Below are 15,000 nucleotides of genomic sequence, written 5' to 3'. Positions count from 1 at the left end.
GCACATGTGCATGCACGCACACAAATACACGCGCACGCGCACGGATGCACGCACGCACGCACGTATGCACGCACACAAACACACACACACACACACACACACACACACACACACACACACACACACACACACACACACACACACACACACACACACACACACACACACTGGCGCTGGTTATGGGTCAGCCCAATTCTGGGCCGCTTTGCCCAGTGGCAAATGGTCCTTTGAGTAGGAGAGAGTTTGGTATGGTGGCCAGAAATTGTATCGACTATACAGTACAGTGTAGAGTTACATGTCAACTCGAAAGATTGCTGAGTTACTAAATAGGGATATGCTGGTATTTGAGGATTTTTGTGTCCCCAAAGCCATCACTGTAATCAGATCAGTAAAATTGTAATTTGCCATTTTATAGACGCTGCATTCATATCAGTACCTTATCTCCCTATATCCTTATTTCACCCTTGCTTCATCCTTCTTCTCTGTTTCTATCTATCTATCTATCTATCTATCTATCTATCTATCTATCTATCTATCTATCTATCTATCTATCTATCTATCTATCTATCTATCTATCTATCTATCTATCTATCTATCTATCTATCTACGTGTATCTATCTATCGATCTATCGATCTATCGATCTATCTATCTATCTATCTATCTATCTATCTATCTATCTATCTATCTATCTATCTATCTATCTATCTATCTATCTATCTATCTATCTATCTAACTATCTAACTATCCATCTATCTATCTATCTATCTATCTATCTATCTATCTATCATAGTCTAATTGTCTTATTGTATTAATCATTAGTGACAATAACAATGTGACACTTCTACTTCCCCTACTCCTGTCTCTGTTGTGTAGATTATGTGGATGGAAATATCCACCACATGGCCCTGCTGATCTCAGTGACGGTGTGCAGCATCATCCTGTCCATAATCATCGTCTTCTGCTACTTCAGGTGAGACCTGCAGCCTTCTGTATGTCACATGGCCTACTGCTTCTACAGTAGCCTATCTGTGGTGTTGTTATAGTACTTTGTCTATTTCGCCTACACACATGATTTTAACTTTGCCATGGAGTGCTGGATTGAGACATTTATGTGTGTTTATTTCATTTGACAACTGGCAAAACATTATGATATACAGTAGATTAAAAATAAGCCACTGGAATGACTCAGCAGTTTGCATTTACTGCACAAAACTAACTGTCAGTAGCCAGAACCAGAACAGGTGTGGCCAATTAAGGGAGGCATGGAACACTGAAGAGTAACTGTCACTTTTTGAATTTCAGAACTCTGCTGTAGAACACTCCATGCCAACCACTGCTTGCTGTGACTTATTATATTAGTTAGTTGCTATACCTAGTGCGTCAACCAGAGCAGGTGTTGCCAATTAAGGGTTTCATTCTCAACTGGAAACTTTTGAACACTTGGACACTTTTAGGCAATTGCGTAATGTCTTGCTGGGTAACTGATTATAGCCAGTTGCTTCACTAAGGTGCTGTTTCCACGTAGCAGGATATTTTTTTAGCAGGGTATTTTTTCTCCTGTTTAGGTGTAAACGCAACTAAAATAATCCTCCATTGTAAAAAATGCTTTTCAACCCCCTAAATAGGATCATTTTAAAGCCTGCTTTTTTATATTTGGATTTTAAGTATCTGCTACGTGGAAACGGGTGGCCAAAACCAATGTAACCAGGAGAAAAAAAATATCCACATATACAAATATCCTGCTAAGTGGAAACAGCTCCTTAGTGGCTATGGTGTTGGTTTGAAGATCAGAAGGTTGCAAGTTTGAATCCCATTTTGAACCAGATTTTATTATATACATTAGTTAAGTTACAATAGCATATGTTATTTTAACTAAACTGCTAAGCTTTGGCTCATTTTGTTTCTTTATTTGTTTGACTTTTTTATTTGTTTATTTGTTTGATCCAGGTATAAGCGTCAGGAGTCTCGTCCACGCTACAGCATGGGTCTGGAGCAGGACGAGACCTACATCCCCCCAGGGGAGTCCCTCAAGGACCTCATTGAGCAGTCACAGAGCTCCGGCAGCGGATCAGGACTCCCTCTGCTGGTGAGAATGGTGCATTGCACCACACTGCTCGGACAACACTCTCAACTCTGCCATGTATTCCTTCTGCCTATGCTTTCAACACATGTGATTTTAGAGATGTGACTGAATGAATGAATGAGTGAATGAATGAATGAATGAATGAATGAATGAATGAATGAATTTTTTTTACCCCTCTACCCCCATACGACCGAACATCCAAGCACGGCCCAGCCCAGTCTCCTCCAGTACAACGCCAGCCAGGGTTGCCAGATGGAAAATTCTGCATATCAAAATCTCACATATTGCCTTTTTTTTATTTTTTTTTTTATTTAATCTGAATGAAATCATACACACATGCATCAAATGGTTGTTTAAGGCAACTGAATGAGAACTGTGAAATTATCTCACATCATGGTTTTTTTATTGTACAGAGTATCTCCCCCAGTCCAAATCCAAGCCCAATCCAGCCCCCCATCCTCAGCCATAGCAGCCCCTAGTAGCCTTCCCACCCAGCCTCACTTACATCCCCTTCAAAAACCCATTACACCACTTTTAATGGCCTGGCCTAAGAGATAGAGAGAGAGAGACAGAGAGACAGAGAGAGAGAGAGAGAGAGAGACAGAGACAGAGACAGAGACAGAGACAGAGAGGGAGTTTCATATGTGCTTTACGGCCAGGGCTTTTGTGTAACCCAAGAGGGGTAATTGTGCTAATGTGGGAGCACCTATTGTATGGTGCCTGCCAGCCGACTTGGCAAAGGGCGGTGTCAAGTAATATGATTGAAACAAGAGAGCAGGTGGTCCAATGTAACATTGTGTACAAGCACCCCACAGTACACACACCATATTGGCAGGCATGCACACACACACACACACACGGTCACTCATGCACTCACGCATGCACACACACACAGACACGCACGCACGCGCACACGCACACACACACACACACACACACACGCACGCACTCACACACATAAATAAGTACCTGTATGTGCACACATGTACACACACACACACACACACACACACACACACACACACACACACACACACACACACACACACACACACACACACACACACACACACACACAGACGTAACACGCAAAAGAACACACACACACACACTGGCAGGAACACAGAGACAGGCAAATACACACATAGAGAAGAATATATACACCAATCATGTTGTTCCTTTTTGTCTTTCTCTTCCCTATATCTGCTCACCACCCCTTTTTTTTTCCCCATCCACAGGTGCAAACTGCACACACAACACACACACACACACACACACACACACACACACACACACACACACACACACACACACACACACACACACACACACACACACACACACACACACACACACACACACACACACACACACACACACACACACACACACACACACACACACACAGAGAGAGAGAAACCATTATGCCATTAACCATTTTGGTATCTTTTTGTCTCGCTCCACAGGTGCAGCGCACCATCGCCAAGCAGATCCAGATGGTGAAGCAGATCGGGAAGGGCCGCTACGGGGAGGTGTGGATGGGCAAGTGGCGCGGCGAGAAGGTGGCCGTCAAGGTCTTCTTCACCACCGAGGAGGCCAGCTGGTTCAGGGAGACCGAGATCTACCAGACGGTGCTCATGAGGCACGAGAACATCCTGGGTGAGGGACACATGCACCAACAAACACACGCACGCACGCACGCACATATGAATGTACGCACACACACACACACAGACACAGACACACACATAAACACACATCCACACACCTAAAGTTCCTAAAGACAGCGATCTACTTGCCTGATTATCATAGACTTGCAATCAAGATTCGATCTGAAGGTGTTGCGTCACTAGGAGGGCGCCGCCTGGCTAGAGATCTGCCAGACCATCCTCATGAGGCACGAGAACATACTGGGTAAGGGACACATGCACACATGCATGCAGGCACACATTAAGTGCCTAAAGACTGAGATCTACCAGACCGTCCTAATGATGACTGGGTAAGGAACACATACATGGACGCACGCAAACACACTCGCGCACACACTCGCGCACACACACTCGCGCGCACACACACACACACACACACACACACACACACACACACACACACACACACACACACACACACACACACACACACACACACACACACACACACACACACACACACACACACACACACACACAGATATAAACCTAAAGTTCCTAAAGACTGAGTAAAGACTGAGATCTATCATCCTCATGAGGCATGAAAACTGGGTAAGGAAGGAAAACATACACACGCACGCGCACACAGGCATGCACGCACACACACGCACACTAGGCCCTTATGCTGCGTCCAGACCAAAGACGACCTACACTGCCTGGTTTCAGAGGTAGCTGAAGAAGTTTCGCCATGAATTTGCCTTATTCGCTCTGGGCGTGACATTGACATGTTTGATTTAGCTAATCACATAACGGCTCTGACTTGACAGCCTGGGACATTGGGAGATATGAACATTCCAATTGGTCTCCACCAAACCGCTTATGATATTAGCTTGACTTTAATCATTGAAATACGCTCTGGTTACTCAGCTCGCTTCGACCCTGGCGAATATGCTCTGGTCGCCCAGTTCGCTTACCCTCCATAGAGAAATAATGACTTCGCTGCTCAGTTAGCGCAGGTCGCTCTTGGTGTGAACATAGCATTAGACTCTACCAGTTAAAATGCTCGATTGAGATTTTATGAATCCTAGGATCTACCAGACCATCAGAACACTGGTTTATAAACTTGGTGTGCGAATAATCGAGCACATCACGGAATGCACTTCCGTGTCCCCGTCATGGTAATTTGGTAAATCTGTGAAACTTCCACAGATTTTGTGTCCCAATGGTCAGTGATCAGGTCACAGAATCCTGTGAGATCATGTTGAAGCCCAAGACACGCACGCACGCACGTTACCATGCCCTCAGACTATGTCTATTAAAAAGCTCCATTGAGACGACATCAGGGTCTTTTGCAGGGCACGTACATCCCTCTCAGGGTACCGATTAGCGTGCATGCGCACACACACACGCACACGCACACACACACACACACACACACACACACACACACACACACACACACACATGCTCGCGCTCTTGTTCAAGCTCACGATCACGATCACACTCACACTAACACATGCACAGCCACACTTGCCGAAATTATTGAGGGCGGCGACCTTGCTGTCAGATAAAATCGCTTCACTTCTTACAAGAGTCATGCCAAACATGACTTGCCACCTTAAACCAGCCAGGCCCGTGCTTGTGTGCACTCACTCGTATCTGCGCTGTTCAGTATTCCACTCCCATCTATTTGTTAATCCCTCGTTCTCTTTTTCTCCCTTTCACTCCCCCCCCGTGCACCCCCCCCTCTCTCTCGTGACCTCACTTTCATGTTTTGTCTCTTTGCTCTCTCTGCTACACTTCTCTTCTGTCTCTCTCTCACTTCACCTCACCCGCTGCCTTTTCTGTCACCTTTTCCGGCCCCCTACTGATTTTCTTTCTGACTTTTCATTCACCTCTCCTTCTCTCCATGCTTTCCTCACCTCTTCGCTCGTCCCTGTCCTTCTATCTCTCTCTCACACTCTCTCTCTCTCTCTCTCTCCATCCCCCACCCGTTCTCCAAATTGTTCTCCATCTCATTCTCTCTATCACTTTATCCCTGACTCTCTTTCCATACCTCTACCATACCTTTCTCTCTCCATCTTTCTCTATCCCCATCCTTGCCCTCACCCCCCCCTCTCTCTCTCTCCACCACCCATTCTCCAAATCTTTCTCCATCTCATTCTCTCTATCACTTTATCCCTGACTCTCTTTCCATACCTCTACCCTAGCTTTCTCTCTCTCTCCATCTTTCTCTATCTCCATCCTTGCGCTTGCTCCCCCTTCTTCCACCTCTCCTTTTCCAGCCCCTCTCTCGCTCCCCCTCTCTGTTACTTTCTTGCCTGACTCTCTACATCTCTCTCCTCCTCCCCCATCAGGCTTCATCGAGGTGGACATCATAAGCAAGGACTGGTGGACACAGTTCTACAGGTCCTTCTCAAATAATTAGTATATTGTGTTAAAGTTAATTTTTTTCCCCATAATGTAATGATAAAAAATAAACTTTCATATGTTTTAGATTCATTGCACACCAACTGAAATATTTCAGGTCTGGTATTGTCAATCATCAATATTTAAACAAAACAAGACCTGCTGAAATATTTCAGTTGGTGTGCAATGAATCTAAAACATATGAAAGTGTGTTTTTTAGCATTACATTATGGGGAAAAAATGAACTTTAACACAATATGTTAATTATTTGAGAAGGACCTGTACTTTATAACATACTACCACTAGAGTGGCTCACTGTTATTCTCCTGCCTCTCTCCTCTCTTCTTTTCCCTCTTCCCCCTCTTCTCACTGTGTTTCACACTCTGTCTAACTCCTCTCTCTTCTCCTCCCTCTATCCTCCCCCTGCAGGCTTCATTGTGGTGGACATCAAGGGCATGGGCTCGTGGACACTCATCTACCTCTCCTTTATCAGCTCTTTCTCTCCTCTCCCTCAAGGGCCCATTAAGGGCACAGGCTCGTGGAGGCAGCTCTACCTGATAACGGACTACCACGAGAACGTATACCTCTGCTCTTTCTCTTCCCCTTCTTCTCCTCCGTCTATCCTAACACCTCTCCTCTTCCTCCTCTCTCTATAGGCTTCACTGCGGGCGGTGGAGATTAAAGGTGTGGTGCGGCTCTACCTGATAAAGTACCAGCACAAGGTTATTCTCCTGCCTCTCTCCTATTTTCTTTTCCCTCTTCCCTCCCTTTTCACGGTTTTACACTAGTCTAACTCCCCTCTTCTACTCCTCTCCATCTCCAGGCTTCATTGCAGCAGACATTAAAGGCACAGGCTCGTGGAGGCAGCTCTACCTGATAACGGACTAGCACAACATTATCCTCCCTTATCTCTCCTCTGTTCTTTTCCCTCTTCCCTCTCTTCTCACTGTGTTGTAAACTCCTCTCTTCTATTCCTCCTCCTTTCTCCAGGCTTCATTGCGGCGGACATCAAAGGCACAGGCTCCTGGACGCAGCTGTACCTGATCACGGACTACCACGAGAGCGGCTCGCTGTACGACTACCTCAAGTCCACCACGCTGGACACCAAGGCCATGCTGCGGCTGGCCTACTCCTCCGTCTCCGGCCTCTGCCACCTGCACACTGAGATCTTCGGCACGCAGGGCAAGCCGGCCATCGCCCACCGCGACCTCAAGAGCAAGAATATCCTGGTCAAGAAGAACGGCACCTGCTGCATAGCCGACTTGGGGCTGGCAGTCAAGTTCATCAGGTGAGCGGATGGAGGGATGGATGGATGGATGGATGGATGGATGGATGGATGGATGGATGGATGGATGGATGCATACACTGTAAAACGTTGCAAGGCAGTTAAACATTATGTTGTTTGCAATGCAATTTCCCATTGGCAACTACCCAAGTTGCTAACCAGCTAACAACTATGCTTTTGAGAAATGCACCCCTGGTCAGTTATGGGATATAAGTATAAATCTACCCTTTTTCATCATTACTTTTTTTTCCCTGTCAGTGACACAAACGAGGTGGACATCCCTCCCAACACGCGGGTGGGCACCAAGCGCTTCATGCCTCCTGAGGTGCTGGACGAGAGCCTCAACCGCAACCACTTCCAGTCCTACATCATGGCCGACATGTACAGCTTCGGCCTCATCCTCTGGGAGATCGCCAGGAGATGCGTGTCAGGAGGTGAGCGTTTTTTTTTTTGGTCTTTTTACGACTTTATTTGACAGGACAGTGTGAGAGGTGGACAGGAAGCAAATTGGGAGAGAGACGGGGAGGGGTCGGCAAAGGACCCGGGCCGGGAATCGAACCCGGGTCAGCCGCATGGCAGGCGAGTGCCCTACCGGTTGGCCACGGCAGGGCCTGAGCACTCAAATAGGGCAAAGTGCCCATTTAAAACATAACCATGGTTTTGAGGCTCCGCGCCTCAGTGGGCTAGTAAACCATACCATTACACCGGGGAACCCAGGATTGATTCTGGCCCGGGTTGTTTTACAATACAATCCAATCCTTTAATCTCCCAAATAATTTCCTGCTTTCTGTCTCTCTGTCTCTCTCTCTGTCACCTAGTCAAAGCCCAATAAATGCCCATGGTTTTGTTGTATGCTACTGCACAGCATGCCACAGCACTACCAAACAACTCCACAATTCACACAGCACCTTGCTATGGCACAACACCACAGAACACCATTACCCAAATACAGTACACCACAGAACACCATTACCCAAATACACCACACCACAGAACACCATTACCCAAATACACCACACCACAGAACACCATTACCCAAATACACCACACCACAGAACACCATTACCCAAATACAGTGCACCACAGAGCACCATTACCCAAATACAGTGCACCACAGAACACCATCATTAACAAGGCGAGTACTGCACACCATGCCGTGCTACAGCACACCACACCGCCACATAGCTGTCCACACACAGCATTACACTCAGCATACCACACCACACCACACCACTTCACACCACACCCCACCACGCCACAACAGACTACACCACTCCACATGACACCACACAACAACAGACTGCACCACTCCACCACCACTCACACACAGCATTAAACCACTTTATACCACACACTGACTAGACCACACTACCACACAGGCTGCATACCATGTCGGACCAAAACTAGCCTGGCCACGTGGCAGCATGCCGCCTACCTGCTCCACGCTGGTAGAGGAGCAGGGCTCCCTGTGGCTTCCTCTCGCCCCCCCTGTCTCCATCTTAATAAGTATTTCCATCAGACGCGGAGTTCTGCTGGTGCTGGTGCTGGTGCTGGCAGCACTTCAAAGCTGCTTCTTGAGTTCCTGGGGAGTGCCCAGGAGAGTTTTAGTCTCCCCTCGCCTGCAGTGTCTATACAGGCCCGGCAGTATGCAACTGCACTGTCTGAGTAAAAAGGTTTCAACTGAAAAAATGTATCAGGTCGTCTGAGGTCATTGTTTCCCCCGAGAATCAATATTGCAGCGCACCGGGAATTAATATGTATTATCAATGTATTAGTGTTTAATTCACTGTTTAAAGTTACATGCAACAATGCATGCAGTCATTATTGTGGCAAAATAGTGTTTTTGTGATGTTCGAGTTCATTTTCATTGGACCTTTAGTTCCTTTCAGGACATTTTTCTGCAGGGAATTAAAAATGGGGCACACCGAGAATGAATATACATGTATGGGTGTACAAGTTATTTTAAATGCTTCAATTGTAAATGCACTATTACTCTCTACAATGCATTCATTCTTGTTTGGAATGAACCAGCATTATTGTTGGAATTTTGCTGGAAATAACTTCTCTCTGTGGAATAGCTAAATAACGTACTGTATGTAAAGAGCATTAGAGTGTCATATTCATTTTGTGATTGTCCTCCAGGCAAAGTAAATAAAACATGCATTACTCTAAATATTTAAAGTTTTAAAATGCACTATTTAAGTAGGCAGTCTTTAATGCATGCATTCAGCAGTGTGGAAACGGTAAACCTTTCTAGGTTTCTTGGCTGTAATAATGTTGTATATATAGCTGTGCATAGCCAGGGCACTCCCACATCTCCCTTAAGCACTCTGGGCATGGGACCAAAGAAAGGAAAGCTAGCGTTATTGAACAGAGACAAAGTCCACAATGCCACTGTGCTCCTACACACACGTTTTCAAATCACTGAATGCTGTTTCAAACGCAATAAGAATAGTTCTCTCTCTCTTCAATCCTTTTTTTTCTGGCCAGAGCTGAAGGCCTGTTTCTAACTATCGCACACCCGTTTCATGCAGATGGGACCACCAGCCATCTATTTGCTGGAAAGGCGTAATTATTAGCATTACAGCACTGGTATGACATTAGCAAGAGTCTTAAATAGCAGATTGAGACATGGCCAGGGGTGTCGTACAGGGGGATAAAGTGTGACTCCACTCCTCATCAGGGACCCATGTATATAGATTTATGTGGATATATGGCTTAGGGGGTTCCATTGAAGTTGATTGTACATAGGGTCCACGATTAGAACCTACACCCCTGGACATGGCCCTTACCATTTTAACCCATTGTGTCCTGGAGACACATATATGCTGCATTCCATTTTTTGAGATTTGAGCTGTTTTATTAAAAGTGTGGATAAGTTAGAGCTGAATGAACACATTCTAAGGCAAAACGACGGTCCTAGCTTTTTAATGTAACTCATTTCATGTTTGTATGTGCTTCGGAGGCTGAGATATTTAGGATTTAATAGGCAGAGGGCACCCTTTCACAAAAAGGCCTAAGGACAAAATGGGTTAATGGCAATAAGGTTAAGTCATAGTGTCTACATAAAAATGTGGTTGTGTTGTAGGCATCGTAGAGGAGTACCAGTTACCGTACCATGAGATGGTGCCCACAGACCCCTCGTATGAAGACATGAGGGAGGTGGTGTGCATCAAGAGGTTACGGCCCTCATTCCCCAACAGATGGAGCAGTGACGAGGTAAACACAAACACACACACACACACACACACACACACAGACAATATCAGAACCTCTCCCACATTTACACAGGCAAACACCGTCGTACAAAAATGCAAACACACTCACCAAGCAACAAACCCATGCAACCACAAACCCCAGAAACAAACATACACATTGATTGTTTTTCCGTTGCCCAGTGCTCGCTTAACTCTATCCCCTGTCTCCTCAAATTAATCGGTCCTTGTTGTATTGACCACCATCTTTTTTCTTCCTCCTCCTTCTCTTGCCTTGCCCCTCTGCCTAACTCTATCTCTCTATCTCTCTCTCTCTCTCTCTCTCTCTCTCTCTCTCTCTCTCTCTCTCTCTCTCTCTCTCTCTCTCTCTCTGTCTGTCTCTTTCTGTCTCTCTCTCTCCAGTGCCTGAGGCAGATGGGTAAGCTGATGACCGAGTGTTGGGCCCACAACCCTGCCTCCCGCCTCACGGCCCTGCGCGTCAAGAAAACCCTGGCCAAGATGTCTGAGTCGCAGGACATCAAGCTCTGAGAGCAAGACAGGAAGACAGAAAGACAGAGACACAGAGAAAGCGGCAGAGACCAGGAAAGACTTGGGCCAAGCAATGGCAATGAGGCTGGTGGCAGCAGCAGCAGCAGCAACAACACGAGTTAAAAAAAAAGGAAAACAATCTGAAAAGGACATATCGAGCTTTCGAGCTGACCCACAATCCTCTGCTCCGCTGGGTCGGAACAGGAACAGGAAGGGCCCCCCGATCGGTGATAGCGGGCCACTGGGGATGGACGGATGGATGGATGGATGGATGGCTGGCTGGAGGGCTGGATGGATGGACCTGAACTGACCCGACCTCATCTCACCCCATAGCCGACCCCCAACATGGACGCCCACAGCGATGCAGAAGAAAAGAAGGAAGTGGGAGTGGCACAGAGGAAGACTAGAAAGAAAAGGAGGAGGAGGAGGAAGAGAGGGGATGAGGATGAGGAGAAACACAAGACACAGGAGATGGAGGAGACAAGACTTCTTTTTAAAAAAAAAAAGACTTGATTTTGTTGGGTCGGGATGTTTTCTTTTTCATTTGTTTGCTCTCTGTTTTGGTGGGTTGATTTGGGGTTTGGGGTGGTATAAGAAGAAGAGGAGGGAAGGAGGTGTCGAAGTCACCGGAGTGAATCACTGAGCTGAAGATCTCCTGTTGTGGTCAGTAGCAGCAGCGGCAGCAGCAGCAGTGGCAGCTAGTGCCTTTAATCAAGAGGAGGCCTACCCCGTTTGATCTTCATCTGTCTGCTGTGGGGAGTCGGCAAGGACAAGCTTGCCGTGTCTCCGACAGAGGGATGTAGAGAAAGAGAGAGGAAGAGAGAGCAAGAGAGGGAGGGAGGGAGGGAGGGAGAGAGAGATGAAGGAGGAGGAGGAGGAGGAGGAGAGGGAGCAAGAGCAAGCCTTCGCCCCACTGGTTGCTTTCTGTGAAAGCTTTATCAGAAGACTGCAGACTTTTTTAATGTGTGCTTGTTTTTGACTTCCGTGGGGAGGGAAGGAGGCTGAGCAGACCGGAACGAGGGGAGGGGGAGAGAGAGAGAGAGAGATGTGGTGGGAAGGATGGATGGAGAGATGGAAAGATGGATGGAGGGAGGGAGTGAGGGATGGAGAGATGCAGAAGTTGGTGAACCAAACAGCAGGGACACACGCGCACAAGGAGGTCTGCCTGGACAATCAGGGGCCTTGGCCCAGTATTGACTTTCTCTCTCCGCCTCACACACACACACACGCACATACGCGCGCATGCACGCGCGTGCGCGCACTCACACACACACACACACACACACACACACACACACACACACACACACACACACACACACACACACACACACACACACACACACACACACACACACACACACACATACAGCGCCTCCTTCGCTGCTCCAGCTCCCCTGCTGACTTAGGTCGTGATGTGCTTGCTGACCAGAGGACAAGGGCATACGGAGGAATCAAGCTGTGGCAGCGTAGCCATCTACTTTTGCTGTTTTTTTATTTTATTTTTTATTTTTTTATTTAATCCCTCCCTTTGCGGTCTGATGTTTTTTTCCCTTTCTCTCATGCTGTTCTATGGTACTTGTTGTGAACTTTGTTAGTTGTGCACTGGCTGGTGGTATACCCGAACCAAAGACTGAATTCATGTATAGCGAGGGGTCATTCAAGGTTGTTTGAGCGCAGATGAGATGTGTGTCTTCTCTGTGCTATGAGTTGAAATTGAATTGAAACATGCTGTAGGCTAGGCTAGGTCTTGACACACGCATGTGTGCACATGCACACACGCACACGCACACACACACACACACACACACACACACACACACACACACACACACACACACACACACACACACACACACACACACACACACACACACACACACACACACAGAGTAGAACTTGGCATTGAGCGGCAGCGAAGGCTTGACAAATCATTTTTTACTCACTGCCACTTCAGACATTTTGTTTTTATTCCGTCTAATGAAACCCTCTGAAAGGTTTTGAAAGCCGTCTTTAGGTTTCAGGAAAAGCCTGACACTTTCGAGTGGCAGGCAAAGCTGACCTTCAACTCTGTATGTGGGTAGGCCTACACAGGGCCGACAGTTTTGGCAGGGCCCAGGGCAAAGTCATCTGAAAGGGCCCCCAGCCCAACAGATGCAATGTAATGAGGACCCAATTCTGAGCCCCTTCTCTCCCTGGGCCCGGGACAACTGTCCCTTCGTCCCCCCCTGTCGGCACCCCTGGGCCTACGGACTGAAACTGAACTGCTGCATTGGCAGTTTTTCTTTCGCCCGTCCGCAAACTTCTACCTGAGAAATCCAACACACTGCTTATATTTATTTTCGTCAGTGGGTGAGCAGGCAGGCGAGCTCACAGGCACGGTGTAGCGTGGTATGGTACACACATGCCCTGCCTTGTCCTGTCTTGTTAGCTCACACCAGTGGAAAAAAGACTTGACACTTGTTTCTTTTGTTTATGAATGGCAAGGCCTTTCCCATACAAACAATAAATAAATAAATAAATAAGGTCTCAGTTTTAATGGAAGACGCCACTTCAGAAAGTCTCGAGACTTTTGACTCTGGAGTTAGTCTAAGAGAGGAGTCATCCCAATGCTCCTAGCCTGCTGTTTACTTAAGTTAGCTGGCTAACAAGGTAAACACACAACAACATCATTACCATTGCAGTTTTTTTAAAGCTGTTTACACAAAATCTTAACATATCACACAATTTTCATTGTCAATGTCATTTCATTTTCATTGCCCAATTTTCAATTGCACACTTGAAATTCACAGCTACCCATCTAATTGGCAAAACTATGCGTTAAATCTCGCCCCTCACAGCTGTCTTTGAAACAATCAACGAGAGTTTAGATAGTGTGTAATAACTTGCTAAGACAAAGACAGCTATGAAAACTGAAAACTGTGAAAATGCAGTGCATAGTTTCGCTGATGAGGAGTTGTGAAATGTCAGTGTGAAAATGGTGTGATATGATGAAGGTTTTGTGTTTCAACAGCTTAATAAAAAATCTGTCTCCATGCCCCCCCCCCCCCCCCCCCTCCTCTCCTCTCCTCTCTCCTCATTCAATCATTCAATCCACACAATCAGTTGTGTCTCTCTTGTTTTGCTGTGTATGTACGGTCCAGTCATGGAGCCCTATCTTGCACCTCCGCCACAGGGCCTCAGTGTGCCTTATTTAACCTGTACAGAACTGTAAATGAAGAGTGGATGATATGATATGTGATCTAATTAATATGGATGTTCTAGGCTTTACATTCCCTAATAAAATAATAATGAAAAAACAAATGTCATTCAGTTGCTTTTTGAGACATGTGTTGTTTTGCCTGCTGAATCCAGTTCCAAAAAGGGGAGGGAAAATATTTTTCTTCATTCAGGTCATATTAGTCCAAATGGCTATTTTGACAGCAAGTGGACTTAACGCATGCATGTACAACGGCACACATGCACGCACGCACACACAAACACAGTTCAAGGTATCAGTGAAGTGACTTGACAACTACACTTCACACACACACACACACACACACACACACACACACACACACACACACACACACACACACTCACACTTAGTTCAAGCTCCACATGCAGTTGAGTCGTTTGCAACTGAGTATAAAGAAAGACCAGGGAGACACAGGTTTCTCAGCATTGCTTATAAATATAATTTATTAATTGTTTTAAAAATTCTTTCTTACACTTTGTACAGTAAATAACGTTGACCAAGTAAGGAGGGGGAGAGATGCCAGCTATTTCACGGGGTCATCGATGAAACGTGCCAAAAAATCCAAGTGGACCACCACACTCCCTCACTA

At 46.3% G+C, this 15,000-nt stretch overlaps 1 protein-coding gene across 1 annotated transcript in view; it reads left to right on the top strand.

The window, feature by feature from the left end:
• The window catches only part of bmpr1ba (bone morphogenetic protein receptor, type IBa), a 109,540-nt gene extending 95,098 nt beyond the window's left edge, over positions 1–14,442 (top strand). The window contains exons 6-12 of the mRNA XM_063195684.1: positions 875–971; positions 1,949–2,087; positions 3,551–3,743; positions 7,133–7,430; positions 7,686–7,861; positions 10,516–10,646; positions 11,045–14,442. Coding sequence (XP_063051754.1) covers positions 875–971; positions 1,949–2,087; positions 3,551–3,743; positions 7,133–7,430; positions 7,686–7,861; positions 10,516–10,646; positions 11,045–11,170 — 1,160 coding nt within the window. The 3' untranslated portion in view covers positions 11,171–14,442. The remainder of the gene's footprint in view (positions 1–874; positions 972–1,948; positions 2,088–3,550; positions 3,744–7,132; positions 7,431–7,685; positions 7,862–10,515; positions 10,647–11,044) is intronic.
• Positions 14,443–15,000: the final 558 nt, after the last annotated feature.

Source organism: Engraulis encrasicolus, chromosome 3 (genome assembly GCF_034702125.1).
Source record: "Engraulis encrasicolus isolate BLACKSEA-1 chromosome 3, IST_EnEncr_1.0, whole genome shotgun sequence".
Lineage (NCBI taxonomy): Eukaryota > Metazoa > Chordata > Actinopteri > Clupeiformes > Engraulidae > Engraulis > Engraulis encrasicolus.
Note: the sequence above shows the minus strand (reverse complement) of the source record. Positions and strands in the feature narration are given on the sequence as shown.